Source organism: Grus americana, chromosome 1, assembly GCF_028858705.1.
Source record: "Grus americana isolate bGruAme1 chromosome 1, bGruAme1.mat, whole genome shotgun sequence".
NCBI classification, from domain to species: Eukaryota; Metazoa; Chordata; class Aves; order Gruiformes; family Gruidae; genus Grus; species Grus americana.
This window is the reverse complement of record NC_072852.1, coordinates 60,793,768-60,813,321: the sequence shown is the minus strand read 5'-3', so window position 1 is coordinate 60,813,321 and position 19,554 is coordinate 60,793,768. Positions and strand designations below refer to the sequence as shown.

The window sequence follows — 19,554 nt, the reverse complement described above, 5'->3', positions numbered from 1 at the left end:
GCTTTTCATTTTAGGAAGAAATTGCGTTACTGCAAGAAACACATCTTTCCCTTGACCAAAATCCTTCAACCTGTATTTCTGGAGCTTTTTATTCACTTACTGCTCTCAGAGGGCAAGCATTATGCATTTTTCAGGTTTGAAGAACCCAAGGAGCTCTCTAGGAAATAGAGCCTACAGAGAGAACTTAGGCCCTTTAGGGCAAGAACTGGAACCCCTTTCACAAGAGAACCTCCCACCACCTTGTCAGAGAAGAGAGCTCAGCCTACTTTTCTTTTGCAGCACAGCCAGAGGAGCCACACAGCAAAGCGACACGGTTTAAAGACCGGTTCTTAGGGGTGCTGGTTCATGGAGGTGCTCCTACCCATACCTTGTCCCCGGAAAGCTTGGCAGAGGCAGATGATGAAAAAATGGTGTTACTTCTCTTCGCATCATTATCAGAGATGATAGGAACTTTTTTTATCTTCAGAATGTGTAAATATTAAAAAAAAAAGAACATTAGAAAAGAGCCACATTTTTAATTTTTTTCAAAACAACCGAATGAAATACATCTTCATTCCATAAATAATATTAGCAGCAAACCCTTCCATCATTCTAGGTGGTAAAAGGTTTACAGCACAAGAAGTAATACATACTGTAAACACTGTCCCATCATCTGTAAGCCGCTTCCTTACTGAGCTATACAGTCTTCACCTCTTCACCTGCTCACATATTCGAGTGAGAAGCGGCAATAACTGTTCTCCAAAAGCCAATGTTTGATTTTCTGTAGTGGGGCAACTGCTTTGTCTGTAAATGCTGATTTCACTAGCTTTTTTTTTTTTTTTCCCCCAAAAGAAGGAAACCTGAGCATTGACCAGTCTTTGCTTTGTGCCAAACCACATCCTTCAGTTAAAAAGTACTAAAAAGCAAAGTACATCAACTGCTACCACCATTTTTTTTGTTTGTTTTTCTTATTGTCGCGGCTTTGGCAGTTAAGAGCAGTTGGCGTACAGGTCCCCACAATCACTCAACTACATTTCTGGTTTGTGGCTCTTTACGCAAAGGGCTATGCAAGGTGTGTCAGGTATCCCAGCGCTGGATGGATTAATCTGAGTGATTTGGAAAAGAAGTATGCACAGTATGTGGAAAAAAAAAAAACCAAACCCCAAAAAACCCCACCACTCCTTGCCTCACATTCCCTTCTTAGCAATTCTTCACTTGTACATGCGCTATCCATTCTCATTCAGTGTTTTGGCTACAGAGTTTATTAAGCGGTGGTAGTGCAGAGACCAAAACAGAAGGTAAACTCCTCATTTGACATATGCTGTTGACTGGGGAGACAAGGAAGAGGGTTGTTTTTTTTTTTCCCCCTCATTATCCAAGAAAATTTCCCTCTCCCTCTCTCTCTTTTCTTCATTTGTGTCCAGAGAGGGCATCACCTGTTGAATAGACTCCACTGTTAATCCCACAGTCTTCAGTCCTCATAGAGTCTATTAATTCCTCCTCTGAATCATCCTCCTCTTCCTCCTCTGGGGCCGACAGGCTGGACGTGGGGCCTTTACAGATTTTTAAGTGGCGAGTGAGGTGATATTTGGTTAGATAAGCCTTGGAGCATTTTTCACAGACATAGTCCCTCTTTCCTTCATGTGAATTGAGATGCTTCTTCAGGTGATTTGTCCTCAGAAACAGCTTGTCACACTTGGGGCACTTGATCTGCCGTTCTCTGCAAGACATGGAAAAGGTACAGTTCGCTCTGGCTGCAAGGCAGCTGATTCTGTATTAAATAGTGGGGGGGTGGCAACAGGAAAGGTGAAAGGGTCAGTCTTACTCCTAAATCTTACTTTCAATATACTTGAAGAAGCAGCAGACCAGAAATAACAGCACTACTGCAGCACTAAAGTGTAAATACTGCTCAGTTTTCTCTCACAGAGTATGTACACAAAGCCCTTCTTCTCTGCCCTCCCCTCCCCAAGATCACTGGCAAAAGTCAGGCTTTTTGGATTAACTGCTAGCTTGCAACCAAGTGTTTTTCTTTCTTGATGATAAATTAAAGGAGGAGGAAGTCTACAAGGGTTTTGTTTGTTTGTTTATTTTTTTGAGTAAGACAGACTCTGGTTAAGCTCCATGTTTTGGCAAGGGCAGAGATGTTGCCATGGTGGAAAGGTTTGTCTCCCTCCTTCCCACCTTGCATAAATGGTGGGGAGGGAAGAACAAAAAAGAAAAAGCTACCACGTGTTAACAATCCTCAGTCTGTAAATGCTAAGCAGAGGCTTATAAGACTGCAACTGTCAAATGCCGTAGATGACTGCAAAACACCTCCCAGCAGCAGTGCTCCTGCCTCTGGCTGTGAGAACAAGCAGCAAAGCAAGTCTGTCTGCCTGCCTCTCTCTTGCTCATGCTAGCTGTGTTATGCTGTCTCCTAGGCAGCATGACAGAAGCGGCAATCGATTCCAAGTGAGTACAAGAACCAGAACCAGATGCTGAAAACGAAATAAGCAGAGGCACTAGCTTTGGGCGAGCAAAAGGGAGGACCTTGGACTGGGAGTAACTAAACAGGATGGAGAGATTCTCGCAGCAGAAGGAAAGATCTAGCCTGGGGGGAGAGCTGAGGGGCTGGCAGACCTGCAGCTAACTGGAGGGGGACCTGGGGGTGGGGATCTGCCCTAACTGTGGGATCTCCCCTCAGGAGGAGCAGGAGCTCAAGTGCATGAACGAGACCTGGGGGGAAGTAAGAGCTGGGAATGGCTGCACCCCACACCAGTGCAGAGGGGCAGACTTCACTAACAAGCTACTCGGTGGGAACAGTATTGAGGGGGTTTACCATTTTTTGTGGTCACATTGGGATGTGGAAACAGTTCTTGGCAGGGAACTAAAATGTAATTTAACTATCTCACTCTTCAAAATTATGAGCACTCCAGAATGCCATTTCACAAGACAAGGTGCACACTTGGAATTTACCGTGTCATTAAAATATTGCAGACATTAGAACAGGACAACTTCAGCCAGTAACAAGGAATTTGTCCAGATAGACTTCTCTGTAATTTTAGAGGACAAACCTATACTCCCTAGGCATAACTATCTTCAAACTGGAGTTTCTCTCTTGGGCTTCATTATTTATTGCACTGGCCAGTCTAACACAGCCTGCAGGATCACTTACTGTGTGTGAGTGAGTACGTGCTGCTTGAGGTCCTGCCTCCGCATGAATAGCTTTTCACAGTAATCGCACTTCAGGTTCTTCTCCCCAGTGTGAATGACCATGTGCGATTCCAGGTGAGCCTTCTGGGTGAACGATTTGTCGCAGAGGGTACAGCGATAATTCTTCTGGCCTAGGATTACATACGTACACCCACAAATTGACAGTCAGTGTGCCAAGAAACACAGTAAGCAAACAAGCCTGCCCACTTCTGAAAAATAAAATTTCACCCTGAAGTAAGGCAGATTCTTTGTGAACAGGACCTGTTTCCTCCTGCAGTTTCTTCAGCCTCAGCAAAAAGGTCTACCTAGTTACAGTCTAGATTTAGCTATGCAAAACCCAGGCACCTGACTTCATTTCATCATTCCCAAGGCTTTTCACCCCCCACTCCATGCCCCCAAGCTGAAAAACCTACTTCATGCTACTGCTTCGAACCACTGAGCCCTTCATGTGATGCACTGTTCTGCACTTTGTCCTTCTAAATACCGTTGGCTCCTCTTCCTCCAGTGCTTGTGGTGAGTCTGCCTTTCCTACAAGATAGGATTTCTGCTTCTTGTCTACACCAACTGTGCCTCCCTGTTCTGCATATCACATCACCACCAGTAGACTCGTAAATTTTCCAGCAAAGAGATTCAGGCAAACATTTAACAAGACAAGGCTTATCCAAGATGAATTCTTAAGTAAAAATAATGGTAGCCTCCTTTTTAACAGTAACCATGGTAGCCATCCAGTTACTGTACATTAGTGCATCCCCAGCTCCATTGATTTCTCACAGAAACTGTATCTGATGCCTTACTGGAGCCCAACCACATTTGACGCACTGCATTGCCTTTGTCTAGAAAAACAAGTTCTCTTATCTAACAAACACACAGGTACAAAGCTCACTGGCTCTTTGGTAAATTTTATGTTTTATCGCATTTTCCCACTTATCTGCAGTTCTTCCATTATTCATTACCACAAATAGTTCAAAACCCCTGCATGCCACGGAATTCAGACTAAGTTTGAATACCACTCGAATCCCTATCCCACTGAGTATGCCGTGGCTGTGTATACCCCATTTGTACTTGATCAGTACATTAAAACTCCTCATTATCGAGCCTGCAGCTTCCTATGCTTGACTCACGTGCACTGAACTCCAGATTTTATTCCCCCTCCAGTTTTGTGATTTGTATTCCTTGATTGCAAACAGCTACTTCAACCTTACTGAAAAAAATAAGGCAAAAATACACACACTATTGCCAGACTGTACTTGACCTTCACCCTCTCTTCTGTCCTCTCTCTGTTGAACCCCTGCCTTTTCTTATTCCCTCTCTTGTTACACAGCTGAAAAATCTTCCACTATTTTGTTTTCCTCTGTTAGCTCTCATTCATTGATCTTCCTTTATCTCCAAAGCCTCTAGAGATATCCAAATGCCCACAGAAGTCAACAGCATGTGCAGACTTAAGTTTTGATGAGTGACAGAGCTGAGCCTTACCCACATCAGTCTGACCCCAAAGTCACCAATTTCAGTCTTGTGCCATTTCCTTAAGATGAAGGCCAACACTTCTTCCCAACGGTAATCAACTTCAACTCATCAAATGCTCTTTTAGAAACACCACAATTAGCCAGAACACAGGTCCATGTACTGTTCCATAAGCACTGAACCCAGTGCAGCCCTATCCCATGCCAACCAGCGCTCCCTCAGGCAGTGCCCAGGCATTAGTTGGGGTCAGCATGGACTAGAGATCATTCCTACAGACAGGATGCTGCCATTCTTAGAAAGGTAGGTCAAGGGAGGTGATTCTGCCCCTCTACTCCACTCTCGTGAGACCCCACCTGGAGTACTGCATCCAGCTCTGGGGTCCCCAGTACAAGACAGACATGGAGCTGTTGGAGCGAGTCCAGAGGTGGGCCATGAAGACGGTCAGAAGGCTGGAGCACGTCTCCTATGAGGACAGGCTGAGAGAGTTGGGGTTGTTCAGCCTGCAGAAAAGAAGGCTCCGGGGAGACTTTATTACAGCCTTTCAATACTTTAAGTGGGCTTATAAGAAAGACCGAGAGAGATTTTTTTACCAAGGCCTGCAGTGACAGGACAAGGGGCAGCAGTTTTAAAGTGAAAGAGGGCAGATTCTGGACATAAAGAAGAAATTTTTTTTACAATGACAGTGGTGAGACACTGGAACGGGTTGCGCAGAAAAGCTGTGGATGCCCCATTCCTGGAAGTGTTCAAGGTCAGGTTGGACGGGGCTTTAAGTGACCTGATCTAGTGAAAGATGTCCCTGCACACAGCAGAGGGGTTGGACTAGATGATTTTTAACGGTCCCTTCCAACCCAAACCATTCTATGATTCTATGTTTCTAAGAGCTTAGATTTCTGGACACAAGCTATACCCTGCCAACTGGATGAGGTATCAGAGAGAAGAGGTCCTGCCCCAATGTTTTACTACCACAGGTATCTCTATACATTCCCCAACCCTTACCTGTGTGTATCTTGAGATGTGTCCGTAAGTTGCTAGGATCACTGAAAGCTTTGCTACAGAAATCGCACTTGTGTGGCTTCATGCCCATGTGCCCCATGAAGTGGACGTGGAGCTTGGAAGGGGAGATGAAAGCCTGGGGACACATGGAGCATTTCCACTTCCTCTCCTTGCCGTGGCCTGGCCCGTGGCTGCTGCTGTGCCCCTGGCTGGGGAGGTGGTTGTGAATATGGCTGCTCAAATGGGCCTTGAACTCCGCGTAGGAAGCGCATTCCTTTCCACAGTGGCAGATGTGCACATCCGGATGTTCAGGGACACCTTTGGGCAAAAAGCATCACTTTGAATGAGGCACAGCAAGGCTCAACAGAGTGTGACCCACGTTAACACTTTGTCTGTGGTAGCAAAGCCAGCTGCAGAGATTTTCACCACTGTTCTTTTCAGCTCTAGTACTTGCTTTTCAGCTCTTTTAGGTAGGACATTTCAAATGTTTTGGGGAGGCAAACTTTGGAATGTATTTGAGCACAGCTCCACCAAACCTACACTATCACAACCAAAGGTGGGGGAGGATAGGAACATCTTCAGCTAGCATAACTCCCTCAGCACTAGATGGATGAACAGAAGAAAAACAACCCTTCTTTGAAACTCCGATCTTTTACTCCTCATCAGTGGGATTAGATAGTGAAATGTTTCTTTTAAACGATGGTACTCCTGTAGTCGCGAAATGTAAAAGGAAACTGTGATGTGCACCACTAGGAACTGAGAAGGAACATAATGCACTCCCAAGTCACAGCGCCCAGAGAAGGCACTAAAAGGGAACTCGAGCTGAGTACTCCCCACAAAGTCAACGAAGGTGAGCACTTACTTACCAAGCTGTCGTGCATAGTCCCGACTGTAATAAAAGAGAAGCTCGTGTTCAGGTGGGATGTCCCGAGAGGTGCAAAAGTAAATTTTTCCATCGTGAGGATAAGCTACCAGATTCTGCTCTTCCCGGTTCCTACAGCAATAACAAGAATTATTAAAAAAAAAAAAAAAAAAAAAAAAGAGCCCTCCAGAAATAATGAATTTTTGAGAGAGAGGAAAGAAAAACCTAAGGAAATTCCTATAAATAGGTAATAAGAGAACCTCAATGCTTGTCAGCATATTATAAAAACATCCATGTCTGTCACTTTTGTCCTTCTTTACTAAAGGAAAGGAAAACTGGACCTTGAGAGCCAATCTGCTCCACCAAATGATACATTTTTCACACCACTGTGATATCTTGCTGAGAAAATTATTAATAGACATTGGAGTGAGCTGAGAGAAGAGACATTATGATCTCTTAAGAAACTACAAAAATATATGTATTTTTCATATTAATCCCCTTAAGAAATAGAGAACATCTGAGGGAGAAATAAGTAGCAATAAAGTCTAATGCAAAATTATCTTCAAAAATCACTCTTGAAAAGCATTTCCAAGATGTGATAATTCATCTTCTGAAGCTGTATCCTGTGTATGTTTGTTCTCAGCATCTGAAACCAGCAAAAGCTCTGCCCCACTGCAGTGGGAGACCAAGCATTAACTTCTTGACTCCTGCATATGGGAGCAATTAAATGAATTGCAGGGGAAACCTACTTTGTGTCACAGAGCAATAGGAGAGGTTCAGCCTTCTCAGTGGACCATGTATGGAGCAATATTGAAGCCAGTCTGGATAGTTTTCATCGCAGGCTCCAGAAAGACTGAAAAGGACAGCTCTTGTGAGCTGTAAGAGCCTGGAACTTGGCCAAAAGAATCCAGGGACACTTTGCTAATAAAGTATTAAAATCACAAAGACAATCAACGTCATCTTCACACATGCATCCAAAAGGAAACGGACGGAGGAAAGGCAGTAACAAGCTAATACACAGTAAGCTAATATAAAATGAATCTGATTTAAAGCTTTAGAACAAGGGAAACAAAGTATACGGGCAGGTTTGGGGCTGGTTTACTACAGTATGTGTACTGGTTCCCCCATAACATTCTGCACTGGGTGCTCTGTTTCATTCTTCCCACTAGTCCAAGATGCCTAGGTAACTCCTGAAGGTCCCTTGGTCCCAGGCTCATTACCCATCTGGGCAGTCAGGGCAGCAGTGCACATTCTCCAGCACAGCCTCTGATGAGCCTGCAGCTCAGATTCCAAGCTACTTTGAGTACAGCAGAGGTGGTTCTCACCTGGCTTTGCGTACAAACATCATCCAGTTACATTCATTTTCATCAGTTGTAATGATGCAGAACTCCAGGACACCACTGTGATAGATCTACAAGGAAAAACAACTGCAATCTTAGGACAAAACACAGTGACAAATGCAGTGAAAGCCAGCTGCTTTCTTTAGGAGAGGATGTGTCAGGAGATCTCCATTGCCATTGTCAGGACCACAGCCCTGTTCTTACTGCTTACTTTCCCCTTCACACAGCAATCTTGACCTGACACCCAGGAGGCTAGAAAAACTGTTTATCAGCATCTTTCCCACACGCTACCTTTAGCTCCCAGCAGAAACGCATTTGGCTGCTTTTCTTACAAGCCAAGTCTTGTGAATAATAATAATATCTGTGCAAACAGTACATGTTTTATTTATATAGATCAATTTTACCTTCTCAACATGAAATAATGTGAAAAAGAAAGCTTGAAAGCAGCTTTCCTAAAACAAATCATTCATCACCTGGGGGAACTTTCAATAAACAATGAATCAAAACAAAGAAACAAATGCTGCTTAGTAATTCACATACAATCTCTGCTGCAACTCCAGACAAATGCTGGAAACCACACTCAGACCTTTAAAAGAAGAAGCATTAAAGGAGTCTGTTGTACTTCAGGACTGATTACTAGCATATTACATGGTATACTGCTCTGCTATGCTGATATGAAGCATTAAACTATCAAACTGCATTAATTTTGATTTTTGGCAAGGATGATAATGTTAAAGCTGCTGTGTCCTGTGGTGGCTTTCACCAGATAAAGGCATGCCTGCAGACTCTGTGAGCCATAACATCCACTGACCTTCCAGATGTGACTGGCTGCTTTGTCTGTCCAGTCAGCCATCTCCAGAGAATGGCTCTGCTGCCCGATCAAAGGTCCAAAACAAGTCCTTACAGGAATGGTTTCTCGTGTCCACACACCTATTGGTAGAAGGCCAAAATCTGCAGAAATCAATTATTTAAACAACTAATCATGCATAACAAAGAGGTGGGAGGTTTATGAGATAATGCTCCAGGGGTAATAGTATCTAGGCAAGTGATCATCAAAGCTTCTACTTCGCATGTAAAACACACCTAAGGCAGAGACAAGAACCACCACCACCACATGACACTATTGGGAGCCGCTTTGTTGTAATTACAAATATTTGTTTGTCAAAAGCAAGTAATTTACTTTTCAGTAAGCTATAAAACTAAGATCCTAGCCACTTGTACCAATTAAAGTTTTCATGGCACTTTCTGCAGAAGCAGAAAATACTAGTTTCAGTAACTACATTTCGCCTACCTAATCCCCAGGAATTTCCAGAATTGTTGCTGGGCATTGTTAAGCAGCTTCTGCATTTCTCCCCAGAGGCAGCTGTATTTCTGTCATGGGCAGAGGGATTCCTGCGTGTATATTATTTATTATTAAACATTTATATAGGTCTACATGAATACACTGAATAGCTTTTAGGAATACACTGGAAGCTAGTGCAGCTTGAAAAGAACAGATGTAATCTACTCTTAACAAGCAGCATCACTAAGCAAGCCAATAATCACATTCTCCTCTAGCCTTCAGATCCTTAGGGTATTGCACTGTACTCTTCGATTTCCAGGTGAAAATGGCGTGAAATACAGTAACAAGGTCCACATCCAATGACAAGGTCACAGTCTACATGCCAAATGCAAATGAGGGGAGGGGGGGGAAAAAAAAAAAAAAAAAGAAAAGAGGCACTCGTGATCAATTCTCCAGTGACAGCATCCAGAGGACCCACAGGTAGCAAACCAAGCTGATGAACAAGCAGACAGAAATCTCCTTCATTATTACTAATTGTTTTCTTCCCCAAACTCCAACTGCTGTAATGTTTTCTTATCAAATCTGTGCCTGGGCTGTTTAGCACACAATAAAAATAAACCTTGCTTGTGCTTGACCTTATGAAGTGTTTCAGTAACACTCCGTGGCAGCACCCCTAGAGTCTAGCTGACATCTAAGAAGTAACTAGAGGACAAGAAGCTCTTGCACAATGATGTAAGTCAGGGCGATTACAGAAGAGGGAGCCACCTCTCTATCACAATGTTTCTTTCCCACATTAAAATCCTTACAGTTTTGGATTGCAGGCAGTGAGTGTATTTTGAACTGCTGCATAGAAATATAGAGTAATCTGATTCTTACCCACGTCAGCTCCCATGATAGACTGCCGGAGGACAAGCTGCTTAGGTAGAGAAAGCCTGGCTCGGCTCTCTATCGGGGAGTCGGGGACAAAGGTGACGGGCCCATGATCTGGGCAGTCCGATGGATATGCCTTGTCACACAGTGTGCACCCTGCAGACAAGGGAAGAGAGAACAGGGATTAAAAAGATACAACAGCCAGGGATTAAAAAGATGCAACAGCCCCCACGGTTCAATCGGCTCCCTACCAACATGCTTCAGCTTCAGCTCAGCTCCTGCTAAAGGAGCTCCACTTTACTAGCTTTTACTGAGAAAAGTATAAACCATATTATTACAGTCAGATGGGCACTGATGTACATGTCACGGTTTGTACCCAATTCAGACCAAACATGAAGATCTCCACCTGCCTTCATGATGGTAAATTAACTGTCTAGACTCTAAACTATCCCTAAAGGGACAATCTAGCCCTGCAACAGAGTCCACTCTTCATCAAAACTACTCAAAGTGGATGATAGTTTCACCAGAGCTGACAGTAATGCTGGTGATGGAAGACCCATTTTCTCCCTGATCACAAGTGAAATTACCTTTATTAGCAGAAAAATCCAAGCCATACCAAACCAAACACTTTCTAACTAGTTATGTTTCTGGAATTTACCAGGACACAAGAGTTTACTTGCATGCAGAACCTCAAGGATACTCATGCAAAGGGACAGTAAGGTCCTCTTTCTAAAATTCTTCCAATTTGAGCCACAAATCCCCTTAGCTCCATTTAAATTCAGACAATGTGCAAATCTTCATGGCAGTAAAAACCTGACCACACTGCTGCTTTTGAAGGACCTACTGCAATAAACTCAGTATACCTCTATGGATGCCACCAAATGGAACAAAAACAAACGTCCAAGAAGAACCAGCAGCATCACTCTCCCAATCTGTCATTCAGCGTAAGTACTTCTGAAAAATAAACCACTGAAAGTCCTCAGCCTAATAAATTCAGGGAGAAGTACAGCATAAAATGCTCTCATCTAGAAAAACTACATCATTTTAATTGTATATGAATGGAGCAACCAACACCTACTCGGCAACCACCCTTGTGAAAAATCATTCTTCTGAAGAAAGATGCTCAGGAAATTAAGCAGGATCTACACAAAGACCTTCTTTGGCCTCCTGATGGCCCAACTCCAGTATAAAAGACCTATCACAGAAGTAGTCTCCAGCAGGCATAAACAGTCCCTCCATTATTACTTGTTTAAAGAGATTTTTGGGGCACTCCCTTCATACATCAGGGTACCAGAATCTGACCCCATACAAAGTACAGTTTGAGCAACTGTAGATAGGAAGGTACTCAGAAAATTATTAGGTAGAGCCTATATAAGCATTGCTTCATGTGCACAGATGACAGGTAGGAGTACAGCAATGACAACAACCAGACCTCAGTAATTGAGAAACACTATTTAGAACAGCTGTTTTTAAGCATTGCCTGGCACATACCACTGCAAGTCTGTGAACTAGCCCCAAGGAGAGGCAAAGAGGAAGAAAAGCAAGTTCTAGGCATGTGACACTTCCACTTGGAAAGGTTTAGGGATTCATACGTTTTTCAGAAATTGAAAAAAAAAATCCTACATTCTACCGGAAGCAAAACATACCATTTCCTTTCCATTTCTGTCCTTGCCAACTGTAAAAAAACCCCAAAACCAAAAAAAACCCCCATCACCAAAAAAACACCAAAACCAAACACAGTGATTACTTCTCTGATTTGGGTACCCAAAACTGTAAACAAAGATGACCAAAAAAGGGCTACATAAAAGTTTCACAAACATTTAGGACTGTAGCAAAGGCACATTTTTTTCTTCCCACTTCGGAACAGTGTAAAAAGTTTTCTGAAAAAGGCCCTGACTCCTGCCTTCTCAGTGAGGAAAAGCCTCTAAGAGGCCCTAAAACAACTCCTCCTCCTTGCTGTCTCCTGTCTGGACACAAATTCATGTTTCATCCAGAAGTTTAAAAACAACAACAAAAAGTTTAAATTTTAACTTCTCAAGTCAAAGATCTATTTTGCAAATCACATGAAAGCACTAGGCATGCAACAGCAGTTATAACATCCTCCCAATGGGGAGCATCATCTGGGAAACAGCTTATGACTATTTTAAGTATAGTGACAATAAGCTGGCACATCAAATCTCACTTAGGTGAAGAAGAGAAGTTATTTCACAATGAGCACGTTGGATGTTATAGTATTTTGATCATTATTTGTTCATCATGCAATGGATGCTTGTAAGAACTTCCAGGTAGATCAGCTGTAAAAGTCTTCCTCTAGGAGTTGTAAAATCATGATAGTTCTACATCCACCTGATTTTAAGTTATATTTCATCCCACAGAATAGAAGTTTTAATTTAAATGTCTGACTAGACACTTTGCAGTAAGCTGCACCTCTTCCATTGCTACCCAAGGCACTATTTCTTTCCATTTCTTAAAAAACGTTCTGCAGGCGAAGCTTGTCATAAGGCTCTGGCAGTTGTAGGGCCAGATGGCGTGCAAGAGCAGCACTCAGCAACGCTACCACAACTAATAAAACTGAATATAAAAGCTGGCCTTACGCTTCAGTGGCGGGAAGCCAGATTTGCTGAGGCTGGAAGTTCAAATCTCTGTCCCAGCAAACAAGAACTTCACAGTTCTCGAACACCGCCCCTTGAACAATGACAGGATTGAGAGTGCAATGTCCAGCGCTCCTCTCTTCCTAGGAGATCAACTAACCTCTGGACTGAAGTCCTTTGGTGAGAATAATTAGAAATATTAAAAACTTCCCTCCCTCTCTGCCCCTTTTTTCCAGCAGGTCCTGTTGAGAACAACATTTTCATGATGATTGTTCATGGTTTAATAAACATTTTGCAAAATCACACAATGTCATACTCAACAACTATACCCACTTGATAAAATGTATGGCCTGTGGCAGTGTTTGTTGGGTTTTTTTAACAGAGCAAGAAGAATCATTTGTGACATGACTTTAAAAAACAAAAGTCTCATTGCAAAGGATAATATCAGCATATCCACAAAAGGCAAGAGGTTCCTAAAGAACTCAGCTTCCAACATCAAGGCAACATGGGAGATGGATACGAAGAGAACGACACTAAAGCATCCTATTGTATCTACTTCCAACTAGCATAGTTTCAGCAAGGTTAACCTGCCACTGCAGATGTTCCAACTTTTGTGGACTTGTTAAATAACTAAGTTTCTTTCACCCGAAATCTGTAAGACTAGCAACAAGAGTCATCTCACCAGGCAACAGCTACATAACAAACCCTACCTACCCCAAGAAAGAATGAAACACCCACTCACATATGGTAAACAAGGTTGCCATGTTCTCTTTGTTCGAATTGGAGTCTTCCATTTGCAGAGAGGATGGTACGAAGGCAAGATTGTCTGCAGCCACATCCACGTGACTTGGCCCCATGGCTACTTCCTGATTTATGGAAGACACTGCCACCGGCTCAAGGCTGAGGCCCACTTCGTGCAAGGCTACCGAGTCCAAGGAAGCCAGGTTGTGTGAGGTAGAGAGCGCCACACTCACAGAGTTGGTGCTCATGGCCACAGTATGAATTGAGTCATTTAGTGTGCTGTCTGATATTCCTGTCACCCGCCCAGCGATGTGGTCGGGCTCCATGACGACAGGGAGTTCCAAAGTGCTACCGTGAATAGGAATGACACCTCCGTGTCCCACAGCGTCTGACGTCAAGTTACTCCCCACCGTGTCTACGGCTAAAGGTTCGTGGCTCCGGGAGCTGTTCGGGATCTGTGAATGATCCCCAGCTACGTCATCCATCGTAAGCTCCTCTGTCATCCCATCTGTAGAGATGGGGCTGGTTACCCTCGAAACGCTCTCCATAGTGATTGTAGTATCCAGCGCTACCTCATGGCTGTCACTAGGATGCAGATTTTGAGCACCATGCGTGTTCACTGTGCGGGAGTCCATGGAGACAATCCCTGGTTCCAGCCCCACGCTTCCACTGGGCTGGTAGGGATCTAGGGCCGAGGGATTGCTGGAGACTGACAATGCCGGATTGCTATCAACATTTATAGTGTTGGGATGGATGTACTGAGGTGGAGGTCTGTCAGCCAAGTAAGATAAGATACCTGATAGAATGAGAGGGGGAAAGAGAAGAGTGTGAGATTACATTAGTTTTCAAATCTTGAACAAAAACACCCCCACATTAAGACCCTAAAGCCTTGAAGACATGCTCTTTACATTATGTCAAATTAAAACCCACTAATTCTAAAACACGGCTTACAAACATATGCCAACCCAACACTCCTGTCAAAGTATCACTTGACAACAAAAACAGAGCTTCCATCCAACAGAGCAAGTCTCTAGTTATTTGTCAAACTCTGAACAGTCACATTTCTGGCAACATCTAACCTAGGCTCCACAGCACACAGACTGAATCAGAAAGTTGTTCTTCTGATTTCAGGCATAATTTTTCATTCTCAAGAAACAGCTCACAAAGAATGAAGGACTGCTAGTGGAATCTAACATTTGATAATCCCTTATTCATCTTTGCTACGAGCAGTAGAAACAGTTCACCAATATACACCCTTTTTGCTTCGGTATTTTAGTTTTAACAATGACTACTTCCTTCCTCTAAGATTAAGTGACACAACTGTCCATCTTACAGATCATCAACCGCAATTTTGAAGGACCAAGATAAGGTCTCTCAAAAGTATCATGAGTCATCTGCTCTCTTTCCTTAGATGAAAGATGTTTCTCCTAAAACAACAGCCCAGTTAAATTTAAATCAGAAACCATAACATCTTTCTGGTAGTTCTGGAAAGATCTTCAATGACAACCAACCTTAGAACTTAAGATACAAAGAAACACTAACCTCTATTTATATACTACCAACTTTTCTCATTGGACAAAGCTAAAAAAAAAAAAATCTTTGGAGGAAATACATCAGCACATTCAAGTAAACATTACTTCCAGTAGATTCTGCAAGATCTGAGTCAGCACGTTTCTTTTTGGCCTTGAATCCTATAGGCCATTTATTCTGTGAAAGTTTTCCTTTCAAATGTGTCTGTTATCACAAGCATGCAAGCATGGATATTCTTTCTGCAGCACAAACCCATTAAAAATGGCTGAGCCAAGAAATGGACAGTTTAATTTAATTTGCTGCATCAAATATTTCTGCATGCTACGCTGCCCTGTGGCTTGAACAAGGAGGATCCTTGAAGGCAGTAAGATAACTAACAGAAGAGTCCTATGAAACATCAGGCTAAACATCAAGCAGACTAGAAAGAAAAAATACTTTTCTGCATAAATTATTCCAGCTCAGAAGAATGGCAAGTGCCTTCAGTCCTCAAATGCACTGTCTCCTCCTCTACTCTTTGCTCACAAAATGGACAGCATGTAATACAGTAGGAAAGGTTACTCCTAAGCAGTTCGCAAGTTCAGCCACTAGTCACCAGGTAGTTGATGAGATCTGGGCTGCTGTATCTCTTTACCTAACCTAGGGTAAACCAACAACACCCACTGGGTGACCTGGAAGTTTATCTACCCTCTTCCACGCTGTCAATCCTAGCTACAAAACAAAACAAGGACTACATTTAAAGCTCAAATTTTTGTGTCTTCATATACTAACATGTAAAATTCTACACTTATACTCTAAAACACATGTGAGAGAGGAAACAAGATAGAAATCAGTATGTTAGGCCTTTCAAAACCAATCTTGACCAAAAATGAAGAAAACCTATGCCATGGGCTAAAGGGGTGGGAACGTGCCCAAACTCCTCAGCTGATGGTTTGCTCTTTTTGAGCTTTGAACTACTTACTGTAACCTACCATCACGCACATATCAAGTACTGCTTCAGACTACAGGAGAAAAAAAAAAAAAGCAGCAATTTTCAAACTAAAGCGATTTGAGACAGAAACCAGGCATGCTTTGTTTTCTGTTAATCTTAAAAACCAAAGCAACAGGAAGAGTAGCCTGAGGTTCAGTTCAAATAGAAAATACCCTGCGATTCTCTTCACATACATACACAGAAACAGAGACCTGAAAATAAAGGTAAATGACACAACAGACTCCAGACAAATTCTACGAATTTATAGCTCTGCAAAACAGTCAGTCTTGCCTGCTTCAGGACAGAAATCGGTGCCTCTTAGAACAATTTCTCTCTCTGTTCCCATCCATCAGCACCATACCACTTACCAGGTAGAATGTGTCTGAAATAGCTGCTCTCCAGGTGAGGGTACGGTGGAGGAGGTAGGGTGTAGTTTCTCTCTGGTATACCACACATCACTCCTCGATCCCCAATACCCATTGGGAGCATCAGAGATAGAGCTGAGGGCAAGGAACTCAAGGAGGGGCCCAAGTTTGGAATTGCAACAGGCAAGCCTGCAAAAGAAAATGCCCATTTAAATTCAATGGAACTACATAAGCTTATGAACACACAAGCTAACAAAGAGGTTACTAATTCCTCAGGAGCTCCCTATGGAAGTACAGTACGGTACTGCCAAAGTAAGGTTGCAAGCTTCAAATAAAGGATCATAGTTATCACAGCACTAAGAGGCATGCCTGAATGTGGCTAGATCTTTTTTGGATACATTATATAGGGCCTGCTTCTACTTTACAATTGTAATGGTCTTCTGTCTGTGCAGTCCCCTGAAAAAAAAAAAAAACCTAGGAAAACAGTTTTGCTTTACAGGTAAAAAATCATTATTTTCACCTGAGTGAAGATAGACATAGATGGAAACAGATTTGCAGCTACAGTTTGTATTTCAAAGGATTCTGCTACCCATAGTGCAAACCACCCTATTAGAACAAAATGAGACTCCCATTAAGGCATAAGCCCAGTAAGCACACATCCCTTTTGCTTTGCCCCCATCAGCAATGGTTTATGGTCTACCCTTCCCCAATTCTACACCACCTCACTTCCTACTAAAGGCACAACTTGCTATGAGAGCAAGCACTGCTACCCAGTTACAAACATTCCCATGACAGTAAAACAGAGAGTGTGAGCTGCAATACCCCTTGTGGGAGCTTTCCCCATTACCTGGTGCTGGTATGGCATTGTGAGTGGGTGACGTTGCCAATCCCAAGTGACTCCCCGAGACTGGCAGGGCATTGCTCACAGAGGATGAGGTCAGCTGGTCCATCCCTACAGGACTCAAGTTCATTTCATTCATTCTGGGGCCAGGAAACAGAGAGGGGAGGGGAAAAAGAAAGAGAAAATGAAGCAAGAACATTCCTGATTACTGACTGTACTGCAGTGAGGAAGGGCTGAGCAAACAAACTCAAAATCAGATACTGACACATAAAAACTCTGCCTTAGAAAGTGAAGTATAAAGCACATCACACTGTGATCACATGATCAATATATAGATCATATTAGATAGCAATAACCAGGATTAAAAAGGCAGTTCAAAAAGATAAATCAGACTATAGCTTTTTCCTTGCCATCCAGAAAACAAAGTCTCACTCCTAGTAGTCAAAGCCATCGTGATTAAAGAATTATGAACACAGATGAATTTGCAAGCCAATTGTCACATTTACTTGGACAACAGCATCTGATTTGTATTTCATGACTTCTGGACATCACATTCATGTTCAAAAACCAAAGTCAATGGACAGGAGAGGGAAAAATCATTTAAAACTGGTAATGGACACAAAACCTCTAATTCACCATCTGTTTGAACCAGGCCAATAGTGACAAGAGTCACCTCTGCAGAATAGCCATTTTATACAGTTTTAACAGGCTGCCTCAATCTGGTTCTGCAGACATGGCACACGCTCCTATCCCATTAAAAATTGGCACTGTGGATGACATGTTATTTCAGAGTAATCAATTGGCAGTTCTTGAATGCCTGCACCTCTCAAGCTACTCAAGTGGACGCACATCACAGGAATGGCTGTAGAGCTGCTGAAACCGCCAGGCTGCCCAACAATCCAAATCCCCAGCCTTAGAAGAAATCAAGCCAGCTCGGAGCACGTTCGTCCTCTGGGGTCTCAAGCCACACATGCAGCCCGAACCAGTTCACAGGGATGGGGACACCAAGGAGAAACTATCATCTTCCACTTGTCAACAACTTTGCAAGCTCTGCCTGGCCTTAGCTTTGCCCACCCTGGCACTCCTGCCCACACACCAGCTCTAATCAGCGGTTTGTAGGGCTGGCTGCCCCCACTGCGGTCACAACCCTGTCAACAGGACTGAATGGCCTCCACACTGACCCAAGCCCCCCACATGCCCTTTGCCAGCAGCAGGCCCAAGCTCTGCGGTACCGATGGAGAACTGGAGCTTGGATTGCCACTCCAGTAAGGAAAGGTACCACTCACCCTGGAAAAATGGCCAAATACACCAAACTCACACAAGTTAACCTGAAGGTCTGAGCCGCACAAACTGAGTCACTGACTTTCATCTCGCTTCTGCCCAGTTTTTGCATTGCGCAGTCTCCTACCCTTGTCAACCACCCCACTTGCCTCCAGGGATGGCTTTGCAAGGATGGTGTGAGGGGTCTGGCTATCCAGCGGGGCAAGGGATATCCTCACCGCCGCCCCCGGCCCAAACGGCCGCTGAGGGTGGCGACGCCCGGGGAAGGGGTCCACCACCCCGGGACCGAGGGGTGGCGAAGCAGCGGGGCCAAGCCTCGGGGCCTGCAGGAGGCGCTGAACGCTTTAGGGACCCCCTCCCGTCCTCGCCCCCCCGTCGGGGTGCACGCCGCGTCGCAAGGCCCGAGGTGCCCGGCCCCCACCGCGCCCGGTCGCGGTCCCGCCCGGTCCCATCGGACGCGAGGGCGCTCACCTGGGGTGCATGGGGCCCGGCACCGGGGCGAGGCCTCTCCCGGCGGCGGAGCGGCCGCGGCCGCAGCCGCATCAGGGCCCTCAGCCCCGGCCCGCCGCCGCCCCTCGGGCAGGCGCCTGCCCCCAGCCCCAGCCACGGCCCGACCGCAACCACCACCACCACCGCCGCCGCCGCCGCCGCCGCCTCATGGGCGGGGCCCCGAGCGACGCGGGCCCGGCCGCAGGCTGGGGAGCGCGGAGGAGGAGGAGGAGGAGGCGGGAGAGGGAGGCGGTGATGGCGGCGGCAACGGCGGGAGGGGGACGAGGGCTGCTTCCGCCGCCGCGCGCCACATCCAGGAAGCGGCGCCAACGCCCCGGGGTTCGGCCGCTTCCCGCCTGCCGCCGCTGCGGGGGCTGTGACAGGGCTCAGCTGCGGATACCGGCCCGAGCCGTGCTGGCGCGGAGGGGCTCCCCCGGGGATGCCTATCAGGCGTCCCGGTTCCGTGTCAGACCGGGCCATCCCTGACCTCCTGGCAGCCGCCTGCCTGCCACGGCGGCTCGCCGGCCCCGCTGCCCTTGCCGGCTCCCTGGCAGCCGCCGCAGGGCTTGGCACGAGCCACCGTGCTGCAGGCCGGAGGCAGCCTGCCTTCGGTGAACCTCGGTGGTGTTTGAGCACCTTTGACCGCCACCTCCCCGCCTTATTTCCAGATTATTTCCAGCTCTGTGGGCGCCGCTGGGGCGGGAGAGCGGGCCTGGGAGCCGCCCAGGTGCACGGCAGTTCTCCCCTTTCTGAGGAACATGTCGGTTGGC

The 19,554-nt window shown here is 45.0% G+C and overlaps 1 protein-coding gene across 2 annotated transcripts; it reads right to left on the bottom strand.

Annotated features, from left to right (window-relative positions):
- Positions 1 to 180: 180 nt before the first annotated feature.
- On the bottom strand, positions 181 to 19,047 carry PRDM4 (PR/SET domain 4). Of its 2 annotated transcripts, XM_054841761.1 has the most exons (11): positions 18,767 to 19,047; positions 17,021 to 17,154; positions 16,177 to 16,362; positions 13,313 to 14,107; positions 9,986 to 10,135; positions 8,639 to 8,757; positions 7,813 to 7,898; positions 6,492 to 6,619; positions 5,629 to 5,943; positions 3,134 to 3,302; positions 182 to 1,699 (listed from the first exon to the last, which is right to left on the bottom strand). In XM_054841761.1, the coding sequence occupies exons 1-11, from the start codon at positions 18,775 to 18,777 to the stop codon at positions 1,390 to 1,392; spliced, it is 2,403 nt and encodes an 800-aa protein (XP_054697736.1). In that variant the 5' UTR covers positions 18,778 to 19,047; the 3' UTR covers positions 182 to 1,389. The 2 variants fall into 2 exon arrangements, with proteins under 2 accessions (XP_054697726.1, XP_054697736.1); XM_054841751.1 differs by lacking the exon at positions 18,767 to 19,047 and having other exon boundaries at positions 181 to 1,699; positions 17,021 to 17,213.
- Between the last annotated feature and the right edge of the window lie 507 nt (positions 19,048 to 19,554).

Excerpts from the sequence above, each read along its gene's own strand:
- PRDM4 (XM_054841751.1), bottom strand. The coding sequence starts at position 17,213 with ATGTTCTTGCTTCATTTTCTCTTTCTTTTTCCCCTCCCCTCTCTGTTT. Across the intron at positions 7,899-8,638 it reads CAGCCAGTCACATCTGGAAG|ATCTATCACAGTGGTGTCCT; the intron begins GTCAGTGGATGT and ends TTTTCCTTGTAG. Across the intron at positions 3,303-5,628 it reads ACATCTCAAGATACACACAG|GCCAGAAGAATTATCGCTGT; the intron begins GTAAGGGTTGGG and ends ATGTAATCCTAG.